The sequence below is a fragment of the Lycorma delicatula genome, chromosome 7 (assembly GCF_047948215.1).
Source record: "Lycorma delicatula isolate Av1 chromosome 7, ASM4794821v1, whole genome shotgun sequence".
NCBI lineage: Eukaryota > Metazoa > Arthropoda > Insecta > Hemiptera > Fulgoridae > Lycorma > Lycorma delicatula.
This window is the reverse complement of record NC_134461.1, coordinates 30,494,029-30,516,228: the sequence shown is the minus strand read 5'-3', so window position 1 is coordinate 30,516,228 and position 22,200 is coordinate 30,494,029. Positions and strand designations below refer to the sequence as shown.

The following is a 22,200-nucleotide window of genomic DNA, read 5'->3' as shown; positions in this document are numbered from 1 at the left end:
TGTGAGCTGATGAAAGCAGATCATGATGCCGAAGGTAAAATTGACAATGAAATCTTTGTTGCACAGCTTCATAAAAATCAAATTTTATAAAATATTTCACTGCACATATAATGCACTCCCAGCACACTCCATAGTAACTAAATAGCATTGTAAGAAGATAAGATCATATATAAACCATGAATATATATATAAATCATGAAAATAAAATTAAAACTCAAACTCACAGATTTGTAATGAACAATTCAAAATTTCTCTTGCACCACCATTATGTATTACCATAAAGTGTTGGTAGTCCCTATGTTAATGATTATTATTCTTTCATTTCTTTCAGTAATTTTATTTTTAATCTTCTGTTGGATATTGTAATAACTGCTCTTATGTAAGAATCATCTTATTTTCTCTATTTGTTTCCATATTTATACTTCAAATAACTTTCTCTTTATTCTCTCTTTTGTAATTAATTATTTTCAATTGATCAGTTTATGTTTTATCTGCTTCTGGCTATACTCATATGACCAACATATCTGTGGTATAGTATTTTAAGAATTGCTGTATTTTTCAATAGACATGCTATATAGTACATATTTAGGTGTACTTTTCTTAAAGTTCATAATTATTTTCAAATTAACAATTTAATTTGATCATTTATTAGTTTTTTTAGAGTGTAATTGTTGTCCTTATACAATCTCTCGTAACAGGACTATAATTGTAAATAAATTTAATTATGATTTATTGTTATAATTATTAATGCCTATTGAACCATTTGATAGCCTTATAGATAAAACAAATTTGTATCATGATTTAATGTCAAAAAAGTACCCAAACAAAACTGATATTACATTAATGAAAATAAGTAATTGTTGTCACAGTAAATCATATTTTAAAAAAATCAATTACTTGTATCTTTCTCATCTTCTCTTCTAAAAATTAATATTACTTGTACAATAAAATAAAATCAAAAAATGCTATCTCATACACTGCTGCCATGTTAGAAAATTCAACTTTGTATCTTTTTATTACTTGGCTCATATTAATCAGAATTTTAAGGATGGCCTATAATTATGCATATGTTGACGTTTCACTGACTGTAGTAAAGAGATTAGCAATTTTATTAACAAGAACATAATGAAACATGAACATAAACTTCTTAATTTCAAACCTTACAAGTTTTTAATCTCTGTTGTCCACGGCATGGTCCACCAATGCACCATTCAAATCGATACATTGCTGGAGATGAAGAACAAAGGTGTGCTCTTATCCTGTGAAACTCTTCTGTGATAGCTCTCCATAGCTCAGCCAAATTGTTGACTTTGTCTTTTAAAAGACCCCATAAGAAAAAGTCCATTGGTGTCAGTTCAGGAGGCTGAGCTGGCCATCCCACAGCCCACATTGAATAAAGGATACACAGTTTCTGTAAACAATTTCAGGTAACTTTTTCCCAGCACTCAAGTCCTAGTAAAGGCAGTTACTTTTATACAGATTTGAATACTAGAACGTGGATACTGGTGTTCTTTGGTAGTTGGGTTTCAATTAACCACACATCTCAGGAATGGTCAAACTGAGACTGTACAAGCAAGACAGTTCAGATACTTCATTTACATTCATACATATCATCCTCTGAAGTAATACCTGAATGGTAATTCCCAGAGGCTAAACAGAAAAAAAAAGAAAGGTAACTTTTTCCAGTAACAGTATCATTAAAAAAAAATAAGCTAATCAACCTATACATTACCCATATTGTGACACCAGGATTTTGTCAAAACTCACAATAATTAACATTAGGATTTTTTTGCTTCCATTACATGCAATGGTGATGGTTAACACTTCTTGAAAGATGAAATTTGGCTTCATCTTTGCAAATGATGTTTTCTTCCAAACCTGGATTTTCCTGCAGTATTCCCAGCCACACGTGTGCAAACTGCATGCACCTATCCAGATCATTGTCGTTGAGAGCATTTATCAAATGAAGATGATATGGCTTTAATTTCAGGTCCTTCATTATTCTCTGCAGTATAGTGCATGAAATGTTCAGCTCTCTGGACATATGCCTTTGTGATTTTGGCTTCCCTGGGGGACAGTTCAAGGACATTCAACTCACAAGCTACATTATCATCATTATGCACATTTCAGAATCAACAACCTCCCTTTGCTTGCAAAATACTACCATTGGTGTCAAATTTCTTGTTTATTCTTTTAATTGTTAGCACAGAGAGGCCTTTACCTCAAAACTGAACTGCCATGCCCTGTTTCATCTCCATGTAATTATCTGTTGCAGAATACAAACACACACAACGACAACCAATCTGCCATTCTGTAATTCATATATTTACGATTCCTGAGTACAGTGACCATTATTCCCAACTCAGGCTACTCATTGGTAGACTACACAGCCATCTCGACTGACAAAGCTGCAGTCGGTGAAACATCATTTACATAAATATGTATTCCCCATATATAAATGATCCATAGAAAAAAATAATGTATTCTAATAATTGCAGCAATATTCTGTAAAATAATTTGTTCTCAAATTTGTATTTTCCTCTTTTTTTGTTTGAAACAATTAACCTGTTATATTAAAATGCTCGCATTATTATCACACATCTTTATACTTGTAAATTTTTCAGAGTTTGTGGATAAAAACTGGGAAAGGTATAATTTCTTTTACATCAACCATCATGTCTAGGTTAATTCCCTGTTTCACACCCATAAAACACTATATACCATGAATATAGTACTACATAACATGAATTATGAGATATCCAAGCTATACTATAAAATAACCATAACAAATTAATTTTTTTTCTTCTTATTGTAGCAAAAGGCTACATGTTCTAACAATGCTGTACTTATTTTAACCATACATAGAAATTCACTCAATTTAAACCTTACGGCTGTACAGTGTCTTACAAAGCAGTGTCGCTCAAAGTGGGCCACCTGTTCTTATAAAAAAAAAGCTTTTTGCTTTTTTCTGTATCAGGATATTTTTGAATAAATAATGGGGGAAAGAATTAAATTTACTCACCTTTAAGTAAAACATTTTGGAATTTACCTAATAATATATTAGATAGTTTTTTAATTTATCTAATAATATTACACGATGGAAATCATTGCAGTGTCTTCTATTTCTTCATTTGAAGTATTTACTGGTGAACCATCTCCTTTTAACGAAAAATAGATCTTTGATATTCACTCAAGATTTTAGGATAACAAGAATTAAAGCAAATAAAGTTTGAAACATTTTTTTTAAATTCTATTCAGGGATTGCCTCTTCAGTAATAGTAAATAAAATCCTGAAAGAACACCACATAGTTTAGACTGTATTTAATATGTTTTCCAAATTGGAAAATATCATTTTATTTTTTAATGATTACAAGAAAAACACTTACAAATATGAGAATTAGATTAAATTCACGTAAATTAGTATCATTTGATACAAAAGACTGCGCACTGAAAGATATCTAGTGTGATATATTTTCTTGTAATTAATTTTCTTGTATTCTCTATTGCAGAATCATGTATTCTGGATAAAATCAGTTGAGGATGTTACACATCTACAAATACAACTATTTCATCATTTTTGTTTTGTTTTGAAAAGAAATGATGAACGTAAAACTGATACCACTGAGGCCACAGCACAGCTCAAAATGTTGTAAGTACTTGTGATAGAACAATTATTAAAATTTCAGCTTTTTAATGTTTGTGTGTTGCATACATAAGTGTGTGTTTTTTTTAAATATTTTAAAACGGATAATTTATTTTCAGTGAGAAGTACTTTCTTATAATTCCTTCTTATAAAAAAGTAAACTCTAAAGATCTGAAAAAGAGACAATTCCAGACTATTGCAAAGAATAATAAGTTAATAATATAATAATAAGTGTTCTGCCCAAGGGCAGGTTTTCACATGGCTGCCCTCCATTCTGCTCGATTCTGTGTCATCCGTTTCATTTTATAATAACTTCTTCCCCTTTTTATATTGTCTATCATTTTCATTCATCTCTGACCTCTTGCTTTCCTCCCCATTACAAATCCTTCCAATGCCATCACCAACAGACAGTCACATCTCAACCAGTGTCCCAACCAATTGCATTTTCTTCTTTTTATTACTTTTATAATCACCCTCTCCTCTCCTACTCAACGAAGCACCTTCCCATTTCGAACTCTCTGTTCATCTGATCTTTTCCATCCTCCTCCAAATCCACATCCACATTTCAAAAGCTTCCAATCTTCTTTCCTCTCCCTTCCTAATAGTCCATGTCTCTGCCCCGTAAAGGTCCACACTCGATACAAAACATTTCACAAGTTTTTTCTGTAGTCGCAGATCTAGTTTGCTACATAGCACTCTCCTCATTTTGCTGAATGCTTCCTTTGCTCTAGCAATTCGTACTTTAACTTCCTGATCACACCTCATATCTTCCTTAATGATGCACCCCAGGTACTTGAAGGATACCACTTGCTCAACTTTATTTCCCCCAATCCTAATCGTTGCCCTTTTGGTTGATTTGCTAATTATCATGCTTTTTGGCTTCTTTGTATTTATCTTCATCCCATACTCCTCGCAGGTTTGATTTATTCTTCTCAACATTTCATTCATCATGACTATATTCATAAGACTAACTTCCCAAGAAAATAATTTTGATAAATTTAATTTCATATCCTGCAATATTGAGTGATATCCATCACTCACCATTGGAAAGTAACATTTAATAGTTTTGAACCTTCCACTGTTAATAAAAACTGAACAGTGTGGTTTTTTTATACTATTATGTAGGAGTAGGTTCTTTACATGTCTAGTGTTTCTAGGTTTATATAGTCTGAGACAGGTTATTGTTCATAATGTTGTTCGTTTACCAGTAAATTCTAAAAACAAAGAAAACTTGGATGTTGATTATTGAATCAAGACATGTGGATGGTTAATGTTACACATTCAGCTGACTTTCCAATGTTTTGAAATAAAGCTGTAAAAGACAGTCGTTATGTTAGAAGTACAGCATGATTCGGTGTAGAAAAAAACATGGATGTACTGTAAATTATGATTATTTGATGTAAATGATGATGTAATTTTTAATGAGTTGGATATTTGATTGTATTCTGCTGTTTGATTGCCGACTTAATGTCAAACAATGATTAGGCATTGTGAAGAGATTATATTTTTACAGAAATTTAAAAATAACACAATTATTTTTAACTCCTTTAAAAATTAATGTATATTAAAAACAACAACATTTGCAAGGGATGACTGAAATGTAATGTGCAATGGAACGTAGTGGGAGAAAAAATATCACAAAAAGCAACAGGTGCTGCCATATTATAGTTTCATCCAATACTATTAACATTCCAAAACTTGTTAACCCATGCCCTCTCATTTTCTGTTAGTCTCCATTGTTATCGAGTCAAATGCACATGCAATGTCAGTACATCCAAAACATTGTGCATTGGTTGGATTTTTAACTGCAGAAAAAATAAACAATACCGATATTTATCGTTGTCTAAAACCAGTTTATGGTGATGAATCTATTGATCAAAGTACTGTGAGTAGGTGGGTGTTAAAATTTCATCCATCAGAATCTGTTAAAGTGATTATTGAATATTATCAGTTTCTGTGACATGAAAAACACCAAAAGGATGTGGATGAATTGATTCAAAATGGATTTTTGCATCACACAACAACATATTGCTATCCATACAGGCATATTACAGAAAATAAAAAAACAATAAAAGGAATGTTGTAAACAGCTTCTGAAATATTATAATGACGAAGAAGATGACTTACTTTTCAATGTTATGACAGGAAACGAAATTTAGATCCATCATTATGACCAAAAGAAAGATGACTAAGCATGGTATACCAGCACTATAGTTAGTCACAATCAAAAAAATTCAAAACAATCCTCTGCAAAAAAAACTTCCTTGACAGTGTTCTAGGATTCTAAGTAATGACTGTCAACCTGGAAGCCAGGTTGACTGTAATTTCTGGGCGATACAAGAGACTTTAAAACACCTTAGGAGAAATGTGTGTTGTATTCAACAATTCACAGAGCCAATAATGTTTGGCCACACATATCACATGCAACCACCGAAGCTCTTGTGTAATTGAAAATCATACCTATTCCACACCTTCCAAACTTAGATTTAAAACTTTATGTTTTTTGCTTAAAGAGGGACATAAAGGTTAATCATTTTATCACAGATGATGAATTGATGGACACTGTGAGGTCATGGATCTTGAAAAGATCATCAGCATTCTTCGTTGATGGAGTGAGAGTTCACCATTGAGAGAAACATATAGCTGTAAGTGCTGACTGATTACATGGAAAAATAAATGTAAGTTTTTGTTGCAAATAATGTACTTTTATGCCATTCTTGTTTCATTTGCCTTTTTTCTTTTTATTTACAAGTTATAAGCAACTGTGCATTATTTTTCAGTCACCCCTTACACTTTATTTTGTTTAAATATATTGTTTTACATTTGTTTTATTATTTTGTTTATACTGTTTAATATATTCTGTTGACATTAGAATTGGTAAGGGACAGTGAAAAAATATTTGTGTATTATTAATTAAACCTAATTTAGATTTATACAAAGAAAAATATGATAAAAAATCTAGTGAGCATAGTGTATTAAGGTTTTTTTTTTCAAAAATAAAAGTGAGCATAATTCTTAATTTTATTTTTACAGGCTTAATGACTGCAATCTTACAGAAAGCCTCTTTATAATTGATCACATAAAAGAAAATGATTCTTCTAGGTGTATTGAATGCATTGCAAAACTGAATTGTAAAACATTAATTATTACAGAAGTATCGAATATGATAAGCAAAAATATAGTTGGAGTAAAACATATCAAGGTAATTAAGTTACTTAAATGAGATGATTTTGATAGCAAAACGTTTTATTATCTATGAAATTCTGTTAATTTTCTACTTTCAGCTTTTCTGAGTTTGCAGCCAGGACACAAATTTTGAATATTCTACTTCCTATGCTCCTTATATTATCACATTAATAATAAAAAAAATTTTCTATATTTAAAAATATTATTATTCTAATAATAAATATTTCTATTGATGTATTAAATTTTGGATGATAGAGATGTAATATTGGTAACAAATTGCTTATTCAATTTTTCAGTCATTGTAAACAAAAAATAGTAGAAATTGAATTTATATAATGTTAAGCACTAAACGTTAGTATTGCACTGTTATAATTAAACATTCCAGTTAAATAAATATGAAAGAAAAAACTATGATTTCATTTTTTTAAATTTTACCTCTGTAATAAATTGTCGTTGAATGGCTTCGACGGCATGTGGCACTTAACTTTATGGTAGCCCTGAGAAGGCCTGTTGTTGTCGAATGGCTTCGACAGTTTGTAATCTATAACATTGTCTTGGCTCTGAAAAGGGCCATTCTTTGCATTAGCTCTGAGAAGAGCTGTTGGGTCCAAAAGCTGGTCTCCGGCGAAGTCGGGGAGTTGCAGCTCATCCATTGAAGTCCAACTGGGCCTTCCCTCAGCGGCAGTTGGGTCTCCACTACAGCGTGGCAGTGGTGGCTACCAGAGTCCCACATTGTCGAATAGGTCGTCCTTCGCCGGCGCGGCCAAGGCGGTTCAATCCTGAACAATCCCATGTTGGACTGGATACTGCTGCTGAGTCTGCCGGCCGGGGCGATTGAACCCCGGCAAGCTAGAGAGCATGCTGACCAGGCCTGCTGCTCCAGCGGGGATGTTGGCATCCGCCGGGAGGTTCCACGTTGAGCCGGCCAGGGAACTTCTTCTGTCTTCTTCCATCTTCTTCTTTTTCTTGGTCTTCTCCGGGTGGTGGTTGACGATGAATTGCATTCACTCTCATGGTGCACACTCTTATTGGAGCCTGAAAGTGGTGGGGCTGCAGCACCGCTATGGTGGTAGAACTGCACAGGAGTAGTGATGCTTGTATCAGCACGTCCGTATACTGTACTATATCCGACCACAGATATTAAATTAGGCATATATGTGGTAACACCCCTCCCCCCATCAAGATCCAGATCTGATAGATCTTGCCGTAGCCCAGTTGTCAGGCCGTGGTATGCAGGTTTCAGACTGGAGACGTGTACCTTTAGCCGGGTCCCTTTCCAGTCAATTTCATAAACTTGCCCTGTTTGTTCAAGGACAATGTACGGGCCTTCCCATGGAGCCTCAAATCCTGCATATCAACCATTGCAAGTAGGGCCGGCGTGCTGTCTGATGAACACTTGGTCGTCCATCTCGAATGTTGATTGCTCTTCTCTGTTGCCAGTGAACTTTTTGCTGCCAGTTCCCTGGTCTCTTCAACTGTCTCCCAATGAGCAGTTCGCTTGGTGGCATGCTGGTCATGGTGTTAGCTTAATTTCTCAATGCAAACAGCACTGGTGTCACACTCTTATCCCACATTAGGTGTTTGACATCCTGCTTGAGAGCTATTCTCAGTGTTTTCTTCACCTCATTATGGTGCTCCATGGAATTCGCCTGTGGATGGTATACGGTTGTAGTCCAGTTTGCAATGTGTCGTTGGCGGCACTTCCACTTCCGGCTTGTGAGTGCAGTCCCATTGTCTGTCAGGATGGCTGCAGGACAGCCCCAACGACAAAACACTTCCTCCTCCAAACAACTGAAGATGGTGTCTGTGTCAGCTCGATGAATGAGCGCAGCCTCTACACTGCGGGAAAACAGATCAGTCGCCACCACTAGGAATCTGTTGCGTCGTTTCATTTCTGGGTATGGACCCACTAAGTCAACACCATGTGCTTCCAACAAGCTGTAAGCCTCCAGGGTCACTGTCTGAGAGGGTTTGGCCCTTGTTTGTAGCAGGTGCATGTGTGGCAGTCCCGTATGTACTGCCGAACGTCCTTCATAAGGCCCTGCCAATCGTAGTATTAGCAGATCGCCCGCCAGGTCTCTTCTGCTCCAGGATGTCTGGCCTCTAGGGGCGTGGTGGTAGTGTCATATGACAGCCGAGCGATTGCCGGGTGGGACTTACACTCCCACTGCTCGGGGTCCTGTCCTCGTGCTGCATCCTGCTGTCCATACGATGCCGTCTTCATCCACTCTGAGGTGGGTGCCTGGGACCGAATTTGGATCCCGGCGTAATCATTTGCACTCTGGATCGGCTTCTTGTGCTTCGCGCACTTGTTGGAACAGGGAAGTGGCATCAACTTCTTGCAGTCAAGGTGTAACTGCTCTCTTTTCTTAACCGCACTCATTTGGGTGTAGTGTATCTTCATCTCGCATCGTCTTAGTATTTCCTTCTTCCGTTGGTTATCTTGTCAACATATCTGGTAGTTCATTCTCTCGACCAGGATAGTGCTCTAGTGTAAACTTGAAACTTTGCACCAATAAGGCCCAGCGAACATTGTTTTCTGCCCGGTGGCCTGCCTTAGCCATATCAAAGTCTTGTTGTCTTTTCTAAGGATGAAAGTTTGGCCTTCGAGATATGGTCGATAACGTGTGATTGCCCACACCAGGTCAAGATATTGTAGCTCATTGGAATGGTATTTCTTCTCTGCCTCTGAAAGCTTCGTGCTGGTGTACGAGATGACTTCACTCCCCATTATCGGCTTGCTGGTAAAGCACAACTCTCAGCCCTCGCTGGCTGGCATCGGTTTACAAGACTGTAGGAAGCTCTGGATCCAGCCGAAATAACTTCAACAGTCTGCTGAAGGCCTGTCGAACAGCTTCAAAGGCTTGCTGTGCAGTGTCTGTCCATTTACAGTGTTTCCCCCATAGTTCAGTTAGTGGCGTGGAAATCTATGAGAATCTTGGGATATATTCTTGCAGCCAGTTACACGTACCGAGGAACTTCTGCACCTTCTTTCTTGACCCAGGAGTCTTGTGTTCGATGATGGCACATAGATTTTGCTGCTGCGGAATATTGCCCGTGGTTGTTATTTCATGGCTCAAAAATGACACCTCGTCTTGGCCAAATTGACATTTCTCCAAAGAGCACATCAGGTGGTGAAGTTGTAGGCGTTCAAGAACCAAGTCTAGGTGTTCTTCCCAGCTACTGCTGTAAACAATAACTTCATTGCTATTGATTGGTCTATTAACTTGCCAAGTTTTAAGTTTTACATAAAAAATGAATAATATTAATATTTGTCTTATATGTACTAAGACTGGTGCATAAGATAGATAACCTGCTCGAGCTTATAAAATTTTATTCTCTTTTATAGAAGTTTGGAAAGCCCTTCCCAAAAAATTGACTTATAAAAACATAAACATATATTTATGTTATAAAACTTGTGGATGTTTATTGTCTGTATGACACCAGGAAACATTGATGCTGTGAAAACTGTAGTGGTAAGGAGTCCTCTTCGTTCAGTGCAGAAAATTGCCTCATTATTGGAGCTCATATGTTGGAGTGTTTAAAGAATACCATAACCTAAAATTTCATCCATGCAAGATTCAAATTGTCCAAGAACTAAAACTTAGTCATTGTGTACTGCATCTGTACTGCATTGTGTACTGTTGTCTAAAATCAATGAGAATGCTTACTTTATTGAAAATCTTTGAATGTCAGATGAAGCCCATTTTCACTTGTGGATATGTGAATAAGCAGAACTTCCATTACTGGGCATGAACAAACCCTGTTCAACTTCACTAGAGTTCATTACACAGTACTAAACTTACTGAATTTCGTGTCCTCGGTTGATAGGCCAATACTTCTTTGAAGATGAAGAGGGCTGTGATGTCTCAATGTTATGTCGACATGCTAGAGAAATTTTTTGCTCCTGGGCTTCATTTTCTTCCAAATCTTGACCTTCAACAGGACGGAGCCACCTCACATGCTGCTCGACAATCTATGGCAACAGTAAGACATTTGTTTGGGGATCATGTAATTGGAATGACTGCTAACATCACTTGGCCGCCCCGCTCTCCAGACTTTTTAGTCTGCGACTTCTTTTTATGAGGACATCTGAAGAGTGTCGTGTACCATACTAGACAAAGAAACCTTGGCCAGCTCAAAACACAGATTGAAGAGGAGATCGCAGAGATCCTGGAGAACAAATTACGCCACGCTATGTAAAATTTTCAGAATTGATTGTTGAAAGTGTATGCAAATATGGACAGCATTTAAATTAAGTAATTTTTAAAAAGTAATGTACATTGAAATTTCTACTCTTGTAGAACATATTTTCAACATCAAATAAAGGTTAGTAACTTACTTTATTTTTTCCTATTATTTAAAATTTTACCATTTCTCTGTGCCACCGTGTAGTTAATTAATTGTATAAAATAGTTAAAACTATTATAAAACAGATATAAAAAAAACTGTCTTAAAAATTTGAAGTAGTTTTTAATAAAAGTAATGAAGCGACAAAATAATGAGGAATTAAATATTAAGATAAGAGAACACAGTATACTATGTTATTCAGGTAGAAAAATAATAAAGGTAGGACATAGTAATATGAACTTAAAAAACATATGGGAAAAAAGTTTATGTGAAAAAGAAATTTGCTAGCATCAAATATAAATCCAAAAATTGTAAAGAAATTTTTTTAAATATTCTCTATGAAATGTTTTAAAACATGAATAATAGGAAGAAAAAGAATAAAAGTCTTTAAAATGTGGTGATATGTAATAATTTTTAAAGGAACAAGTTTAAATTTTGTAAGCATTGTTTCCATGCAGTTTGGGAAGAGTATTTTAGATCTGGATGAAGGAATTATATTGTTGCAGTGCCATAGAGAAGCAAGGCACATACAGGCAATTGATTGAAAACTGAACATTATCATATTTTTTGGTAACAAAAAAAAAATTTATTTGGAAAAATTTCATTTTATTTTAATATAAAGTATTAACAGTTTTAAGAATTAATGTGTTATTTTAGAAATCTGGGAAAAATTTTTCTTTCAGGTACCTGTATTATTAAACAGGATGATGACTTAACACAGATCGGATGCCTGGCAACAGTGGATCTTACCTTCAAATGCTTGGTAGTAGTGGAGTCTTGCCTTACTATTATACTTTCAAATTAGAAAAAATTAAAATAATCTTAATCATATCAAATTATAAAGTAATATTAAATTAGTAATGCAAATGCATACTTTAAGAAATTAGTTTAATGATCTAGTTAAAATAAACTAATGACATTCTAATTGCAATTTTTTATAGGTCGACGACTGTTTGTCTGAAGAAGGATGGTTATCATTATTAGCAAAAGTAGCGAATATTAATGTTCAAGACTTACCAAAAGAAGCTAAAAAAATGTATAAATGTGTTAAAGGTATGGTCATAATGTATTTAATTATTGTTTGTAATTATGACTATCTGAATAAATATTTTTAGTAATGTATATTCCACATAAAATTTGATTTGTCTTGATGTTTTTTTATTCATTACTTTTCACTTGAGGCATCTGTTTCTGTTGTAATTGTTTACATTGCTGCCCGTAGTCACTTTTGAGTGAATGCATAGCTGTAATAAAGAGTTGTTTCTTTTATCCATGAAAGTTGTATACTGTGAATGAAAATTTGCAAGTGGTTGAAACATTCATACTAGTGTCATTTAAGAGACATGCTAAATTTTTCATTAATTCTTCCCGCTGCTAATATGCCTGCCAAGAGTACTGCTCCAAATTTGGCTGAATAATGGTGAAGCAACTGGATCTATTTTGAACCCTAAATAAAATCATCTCCTGATTTAATTTCAGAAAGAGTTGTGAACATTCCACAAAATTATATTAAGCTCAAAATCTATCAGGCAGCTATTCCCAATTAATGATGGGAAGGGCATTTTTATAATTCTTTTAAATGTTTAAAAAAAAATCATGCATATATCTAATTCCTTTTGCCCAACAAAATCATTTAGTTATGAATAGAACAATTTGTGAAGCGCTTGTGTCGTTTCATGTGTTGTATGCAGATAAAAAATATAGATAGGTCTTTTCCTTCTTGTTTTTTTTTCAAATCAGTTTTGAAAGCAGGTGTATATCAATGATTTCAATTTATTATCGTTCTATTGATTGTTTTAAATCTCTGCTTCAACTTTTCCTGATTTTTTTTTTCTTATCTGCTTCCACTTCCTTTTTTCGCTTCTTGATTCCAGTTTATCTTTCATCCCAATCTAAAAAAAAATTTATAGTAGTTTTTATTTAGTTCTTTACTGATTTTCAAACCACCTCAATGTAAATAATTCTATCCATTCATTAATATATTTTATCATTCCTGCCTTATTTTCTGTGTATAAATTTCTTACTCAATCTTCCCTTACTATTCGTAGCATGTTTCTTAAAAACCTTAATTTTACTAATCTGTATTTTATTGTCTTGAATTCAGTTTTTAAAAATAAAATGATGTAATTTAGGTTATATTTTTCTTTTCACTCTTGAGTTTTTAAAGAAATATATATGTGATTTCCAGAGTAGAGAAAAAATTTAACATAATTTATCAATTAAAAAGATTTCTATTAGTATCCGTAAAATTTAACTTTTTCTCATTATTGTAAAACACCATCATTTTTAAATGAGAAAAAATTATGTGTAAAATCCCTAAAACAAAATTGCAGAGGGTTTACTAACATTCTGCTTTCATTCTTTTAAATTTCAAAATCTCTTTAGTATAAACTAATTATAAACGAAATATTGTTTTTGAAGGTAATGAAAACTATGATTTTAGATTTTAAAACACATTTCTACAAAAAAAGTGAATAGAAACGGCACAGGCTTATTCAGTTTTGATATGAAAAAATTGATTTAAACAGGAATATACTATAAAAGTGACCAAATATAGATAAATTGATGATTGATGCAAATATTATACTGTTAAGTTAAATAAAATAATACTGCCATTAACCTTGAGCAGTTAACTTAATTATTATTGTGCATGGAATTGCACCTCATAAGTCAACAAAATTTATAATGTAATATACTTAAGACAATGTCTGAAAAATTTAAAAGCCTTTAATCTTTTTTTAACATGTTAAAAAGAATAATAATGGATTTCACTATGTAGGCTTTGAATCTCAGGAAAAAATTTTATTTTACTACTTTTTTTTTAATAGTTACTAGGATTTTTTATTACTTGTAACTAAAATATTATTGCTGAATCTATTCTTTGAGCATCAGTCTGTAACTGGGTTGAGTATGGATTTCTTTTGAGCCTTTGATTTCAGTCTTCATAATTATTGTTATATATGCATTTTTCTTTGCTTGATTTATGTGTTGGAGTCTTAGTTTTCATTTGTTGCTTCATCTCAACACAATCTACATTTATTACTTTAAACCCTGCTACCAGTAAGTTTACTTCTTACCTAATTTTTGTTTTATTAGTCTTTATGCTCTTCATTAGTTGTTTTAAAATTATTGTAATTGTTTTCATTAATAGAATTGATTTCATTAGTAATTTATTAATTTCATTATCACCTGGATCTACAAATTGAGAATGCACTGCTCTACAAAAAGTATACTTTGATGATCTTTCTTTTATGATGAATCTATCAACTTTACACCAATTACTTCCAGAACTATCTGTGCCAAGTATCTCTCTGTTCATTTACTTTTTTGGGTATATATAGGCGATTTAAAAATGCATGACAGTCTCTTGAGAGAGTCTTCTTGATTCTATAGACAAAAATATGAATAAAAATTCATATAAGCAAAAGTCAGAAAATGGTTCGTAAGCAAGTTTCAGCTTGTGAAACGTTTAGTCCTGCTTTCTGCTCCCTCTGTGAAATTAAACCGTACTAAAATTCTTGTAGTACAAATCAAGAAGTAAATTTGGTGCTTCAGTATGATTTTTGATCAAAGAAATATAGAGTAGCCCCAGACCTCTATCACACTTAGGTTTTAAGAAAAATGGGGTAAAACACAAAAAAATTTGACTTAACCAGTTGTAAGCAGGCCCTCTGATATCATAACAACTAAGTATTTTCATCTGTAAGAAATTGAAAACTTAAAGGCTTTACAGATCACAACAAATTGAAAATGAAATCTTTTTTATTATCTATGCTATTTAAAATATCTTCTAAAACTTCTATAAATGGCAAGAATTTCATCAATTCCCATTCTGTGTTAACTATTTATATTTAAAGTACAAGTTGTAATTTCCTAAGTATCAATGGGAAATAAAAATACTGATTCATTAATAAAACCATTGAAGGCTTTGTTTTAAATGAAACAATATTATTGTGATTTAAAATACTGAAAAAGAGTTTATTAAATCCTTTTGGTATAAGAATATCAGATGAGATGAAGTTGATTCCCTTTGTATTTTTAGTGAAGTTATTTGATCTCACTTTTCCTTCTTTTAATTTCCTACTTAGTTTTAGATATATAGATAAATTAGATATCAAATAATCATAAAATAATCTTTTAGCATTATAAATAACTTTAGCATAAATTCATTATGATCTTTCAAATAATTTTTAAAAGCTATTAGACAAATTATATTTATACATTTTTTGTGATCCTTTAGCTAAGACCAATCAGTATTGATCTTCATCTACTATTCTATTTTGTCCTGACTTTGAAAACAGATAACATAATTATAGCAATTTCTTGTTAGGATTGCTAATATTAATTCACTAGTATACTATGATACCGTTTTTAAATGCATAAATTTTAAATATATTGATTAGAATATTTTCATCAGATTTAACTGCTTAATCTTAGTATAAATTATTAACTGATGAAGAGTTTTTATTACTACACAAATCAAAAATTAGTGGCAAAATAAAAATACTGTTAAAATGATTGTTTTTGTTATTTTAACCTTCTTCCATTATTGTCTGAATTGTAGCCCTGCTTGGGAAAGCTGGCTAACATTTATTTATACAGTTTGCCAAGCTTTTTGACATATTTCTTTATAAAAATTTACAAAGCAAGAGAACAAAATCTTTCAATTTGATGTACAGAATTAAAAAATCTAAGATAAATCTAAGCTTATTTGTTAAAAATTTTAATTTGACTTAACCGGATTGATTTAATAAAAATGCACTAATCAAATTTATTTGTTAGTCAACTTTATAAAGCTCAATCTATACATTTGCACTTTTAAAGTAACTTAAAATATTTTTTTGATGTTTTTCAGGATGTTGGATAGTTAAGTCGTTATATTTTATCTTTTTAATTATTTTCTTGCAGGTTATCCGATGGCATTATTTTTTATTGCTGATGATTTTAGTTACTTTAAAGAAGATATAAGAAATGTGAAATGTTGGGAATCGTACATTAGCACATTTCTTCAGAAAAGGTATTTATTTTTATTATTTCTTTGATGTATTTCATTTCATATTTTATTTCGTATTTCATCTGATGCATTGTTGTTACAAAAAAAGTGACACTTGTATGAAAAGCCTTTCATTTAAATTTACTAAAATTATTTGACGGTTCAGCTAAAACCACTGATGGCCTATCCCTTAAAGATACTTTATTAGTCAGACCTGTAGTCCAACAAGACCTATTCTCCATATTGCTTAGATCCAGAATCCATAATTACATCATTATGACTGACATAGCTAAATGTATTAGTTAAAACTAGTGATTCCAATTTACAACGTATTCTTTGGCATGATTCTCCAGATCAAGAAATAAAACACTTCGCATTATGAACCATAATATATGGGACCACTTGTGCACCATATTTAGCTACTAGATGTCTAATTCAAACAGCTAATGAAAAAGAATGATTTTCCACAAGCCTCTATGGCCATTCGAAATGATTTTTATGATGATGGTCTCATAACAGGTTCAGATATTCAGATAACTTAAAGGAAGTTATTCAGTTAAAAATTGATATTTCTAAATTATTATAACAATATGATTTTCCAGTCCATGAATGGTTTTCCAATAATAGTATCATTTCTTCTTCTGAACACAATTCTTCCATTCTTTCAAATCAAGAACAGAATTTACGTACTTTAGGAGTCTGGAATAATTCATCAGACACTCTACTTTTCCAAATTACTCATTCTAATGATTCTAAAAAAACACACTAAAAGAAATATTCTGTCCATTATAGCAGGTGTGTTTGATCCTTTAGGGCTCATTGTTCATATTGTATCATATTGTTTTCTCACATAAACATTTTATGCCATTATTATGGCAACTTAAAATTAATTTGGACAAAACATTACCCAACTCATTACTAACACAATGGCTCAATTTATAACCAGTTTCATTTGATTAAATCAGTTAAAATAAATCATTCCATCAAACCTAACATTAGTAGAATTAAGTAGAATAGTAGAATTAATTATATTCAAATACATGGATTCTCCAATGCCTCTATAAAAGGCTATAGCTGTTGCATTTACATACAAATTGTATACCCAGCCATTCAACTTCTTCTAATTTACTTCGTTCTGAGTCAAAATTAGCACCCTTAAAACAAATTACACTACCCAGACTTGAAATTTGTGGTTGTTTACTACTTAGTTATTTATTATTAAAGATAGTTACTGCCTTAAACATGCATTTTGATGAGATATACACAGATTCTACAATAGCACTACATTGGATTCATGGACAACCATCTAATTGAAAAGTATTTGTTAGCAATAGAATTTCCAAGATTAAGAAGAATTCTTCAAATGCTAATTGGCATTATTTCAAATCCTCTAATAATGCAGCAAATGTGTTGTCTAGAGGTTGTATACCGAGTAAATTACTTGACATGTAACTTTGGTGGTATGGTCCTCAATGGCTTTCTCAATCTTCTTTCCATTGGCCAAAAGATAATAATATTACTTTTAATAACTGTAATATAAATTCTGAGTGATTAATTGAAAAACACAAAAATATAATAACATCCTTTGTATCTACTGTTGTATTCGATTACACAGAACGATTTTGTTCACTACATACTTTAATTCACACATTTTAGATTTTTTTATAATGCTAAATCAATAAAAACAAAACGAATCGTTGGTTCCATAAACTACAAAGGAATTAAATTATACTTAACGTTTTTATTCAACAATCGCAATGCATGCATTTTAGTAACAAAATAAATAATCTTAAAAACAATCAGACTATTTCTAATCGTAGCGAACTTCTATCACTTGATCCATTTCTGGATAATTTAGGCCTACTTCGTGTAGGAGGTAGATTACAACACTCTGTATTACATTAGCATGTTAAACATCCTTTTATTTTACATCCAAATGTAAATATTATAAAACTTATTTTTAATGCTTAGCATTTGCGCCTTTTGCATTCGGGTGTTCAATTAACGCATCATTCTTTACATCAGACATATTGGATTATAAATGGTAGGAGAATTATTTCTTCTATCATTCATAAATGTATGATATGCTTTAGATATAATGCAAAAAGCCAGGTACAACAACTTGGTCAGTTACCATCTTCCAGAGTTATCCTTCCATATATATATATATATATATATATATATATATGTACTAGATACCACTTAAAATTGTGAAACAAAATAATGTATAGAAAATAAAAATAAACAGACTTCAACAAATAATAGAACTAAAAACTTACAAGTAATTATATTTTTATTTATTAATTAAAGTAAAAGTATTTGTAACAAAAGGTTGGTATTCAATTGTTGTCTCATACAAAGGAAGTTTGAAAATAAATTCTAAAAGAAAAAAATATATATATAAAAAATAATAAAATAAGGCTTTTTTAATGAATAAGTGGTTTTGTTGCTTAAAATCATGAGAACTATTATTAGTCCAATCTTGAATATGCTTTTAAACATAGTTGGATAAAAAGCTTAGACAGATGAAATGATAGGTAGTACAAATTCAGTTCTTTATTGGGAATTGAACCTAAAATCAGCTAATCATAAAACCCATGATGCTAACCCCTATACTAACTATCTGGTTAATTAAAATTAACCGAAAGTTATATTTTTTTGGCATTGCAAGCATTTTTGACATAAGATGAGTGTATCTGCAAAACTTTTTTGTTTTTTTAATATTTGATGTATACAAAGTTAAATGTTAAATGTCTGCCCAGAAATCAAAGAATGTTAGAAATTGGAGATGCAATCTGATCTGTAAGTAATGTGTATTCAGGTCTGTGATATAAAATTTGAACAGGTAATGCAGACTTTAATTCTGTTAGGGAATTAAACAATTTATAAAATAATGTTCATTTTATGAAATTATTTTTAAACTTATTTACTTTATTATAACTTACATACTTTATTATTATATTACTTTACTATAACTCATTTTTATATTAGATTTTCAACATGCACTTTGATAGAAGAATTATTATTATCTTTTGTTGAAGTTTTGTACATAAAAAACTTTTGAATTAAATTTTTTATAGGACTTACGGGAATTTTTTTACTATTTATTTTTTTCTTAAGTACAGATTGAGATATTTTAATGAAATTTAGTGTATGTGTACTCAAAAATATCTTCTAGAAAATAAATAAATTAGAAAATTATATCTTTGAAAATTACAATAGTGATCTTTCAAAATTTTTTAATCATTATTACCTCTATAAATTTTGGTTTTATCAATTTATGTTTTACTAGATAAAAGTTAAGATTTTAATTGTGAACAAAATGACACCCATTTGTTCAGAGTGATTGATTAATAGCTTAGTTATGGCTGAAATTGTTAAAATGAATCGTTAAAATTATGCACTCTGACAATTTTGTGCCTATTTTCACCAATTAATAATTGAAGATATTATTTATTATTTGTAATTCAGTTAATGAAGGGAGGCACATTAAATTTTTATTTAAATACATTAAACTTAAATTTTTTTAATTTTTTTCAGTATAGAAAAAAGAGGAAGAGGAAAGTTTAGTGAAATGTTTGCTGCGGTGGAAATGAGATTTGTAAATTTGAACTCAGATTTGCAAGAATATTATAAACATTTTGTCATTTTTAAAAAAGATGTTTTTGTAACATCACAGGTATGTTATTTATAAATAAAGTAATAGAATTTTTTCAGCAAATATATTGTTTTTAATAAAAAAAATTATTACTCAGAATTTGAACTTTGAAAATAGTTTTAAGCAAAATATTTATTTAGGTATCTTCATAGTTCAGTAAACAGTCCAACTTAAGAAAGCTCAGATGAGATCATTTTATGATATTCTCAGTCACTACTAAATCACATTTTGTGAGAGAGTTGTTTGAGTTTTGTGAATGAAACTTAAAATATGATGAACATTTTCTTTCGGTTCATTTATTAAAACAGGCAATCCATTCAGGAGATTTAATATAAGATTTTATCACTTAAAATTTCATATATGCAGTTGATATGATTTACTTGTAAAGACTTATTGAATTATTAAAACATAGATGTAGTAATTTTCACAAACTTTTTAAGAAGGATAAGTTCTCAGTTTGAATGTTTTATTTTCTTTGCATCATATTATATAGCATAATGACTGTAGGTTGATGCCATTCTGATGTTCAAAGTATTTTAGTTCAAAAGGTCAAGGATATTAGTGGAAAAAACTTAATATTAAAAAATAATCCATATTTCTGTTTGATATTGTTATTTAAATAATAAATAATTGCAATAATTACTGAATTTATTAAATAAATACTCAAAAAATTACGGTGTTAATTAGTCAAAGTTAGCGAGCGTAGGTTAAGTTTGGTTAAATTATATTTATAAAATAAATAACCATTTCTTAAAATTAATAAAGAGACTCAATAAAATAAATACTCAATTTTAAATAAAGCTGTAGCTGTGGTGGCGTTAATACGTAAGTACCAAAATAGCTACAGATTTATAAATTCCGCTGGGCACACACATAAAACTGCTACTTACCTAATGATTATCCAAAAAAGTATTTCTAATTAATAGTAAAATATATTGCTCTGAAATGTAGGCTTTGAAGCCAAATTTTTTTTTAGTAATCATAAAAATGACAGTGTAGCTTATTTAATAACACAACACATTTATAAGAAAAAATAATAACTTATCGTACTTAAAATTTTTCAAAAAAGGTATTTGAATTATCTGTTCCAGTAGCTAAATACCATAACATGATTTTATTCTTAGGTAAGATGTCTTAGTATTTATTAGGTGAGTTTGTAAAAATCTTTCAAGATTTAACATTAAAATAAATTGCTCATTTTATTGGGGTTGGGAAAAATGTTTCTTCATATTCTGATACTTGGTGGCTGTAGGATCAATAATTCTGGTAATATTAATGAAATCTGGAATGGTAACAGTTGCATGTTTTAGAAATTCGACATATGAGTATATTTAGGAAGGTTACAGTTATATTAGTTTATTTATTTAAAAGTTATTTCATCTTGAAAATGAGTGAAAATAAAGAACAAATTTGTGAAACTTATGAAAATGATGTGGTATTAGTATGTGTACCACAAAACTGGTTTAAATATTTTCAACCTGAAAATTTTTATTTCAATGATGAATCTAACTCTGGTTGGCTAATGACTGAAAAAGTGAATGAAATTAGGGAAAAAATTGAGCAAGACACATTATATCAGTCATGATATGAATTACGAACTAAACATTGACCACAAACAGTTTTAAATCATTTGAAGAAGGCTGAATAAAAAAAAAATCTTGATGTTTGGGAGCCACATGATTTAACAACAAAAAATCTAATGTATCAAATTTCTCTGTGTGAATTGTTTCTAAAACAGAACGAAATCAAACCATTTTTGAAATGGCTTATTACAGTTTGAAATGGGTTCTTGTGGACAATGATAAGTAGATCACATTTGAGAATAAAGTACAAAAAGATCACGGTTGAAGCAAGGTGAAGCTGTGCAAATGGTGTTAAAGCCAGTGGTGGGGGGGTGTGTGTGTGGTAGCATTGGAAAGAAATTTTTCATTATGAACTGCTACCACTCAATTTATTTTAACTCTACTATCAACAACTTAAAAGATTAAGGCAAGAAATTGTGATAAAGTAACCAGAATTGATTGATAGAAAAGTTAGTCTTTCATCAGAACAATACCATACTCCACACATATTTGGTGACTTGTTGAAAATTGAGAGAGCTTGACTGGGAAGTTTTGATGTATCCACCGTGCAGTTCTGCCCTTGTATTATCAGACTAACATTGTTTCGGTCTCCTCAGAACTCTTAATGGATGGTGTAAAGTTGGCTTCAAAAGAGGCCTGTGAAAATCATTAATAGACATTCTAATTGACAGAATTTGATTCTTTTCTCAAAAGTGTCAGAAGGTGGTAGATCAAAACAGCACATATTTGGTTTAATAAACTGAAATATAAAAAATACCTTGCTTTACTTTTGTATGAAAATATAAAG

The 22,200-nt window shown here is 31.3% G+C and overlaps 1 protein-coding gene across 1 annotated transcript in view; it reads left to right on the top strand.

Annotated features, from left to right (window-relative positions):
• The window catches only part of Dark (Death-associated APAF1-related killer), a 154,978-nt gene that overhangs the window by 44,092 nt on the left and 88,686 nt on the right, over window positions 1-22,200 (top strand). Inside the window, exons 4-8 of the mRNA XM_075370225.1 lie at window positions 3,510-3,649; window positions 6,677-6,845; window positions 12,121-12,232; window positions 16,088-16,196; window positions 19,713-19,851. Of these exons, the coding sequence (XP_075226340.1) occupies window positions 3,510-3,649; window positions 6,677-6,845; window positions 12,121-12,232; window positions 16,088-16,196; window positions 19,713-19,851 (669 nt within the window). The remainder of the gene's footprint in view (window positions 1-3,509; window positions 3,650-6,676; window positions 6,846-12,120; window positions 12,233-16,087; window positions 16,197-19,712; window positions 19,852-22,200) is intronic.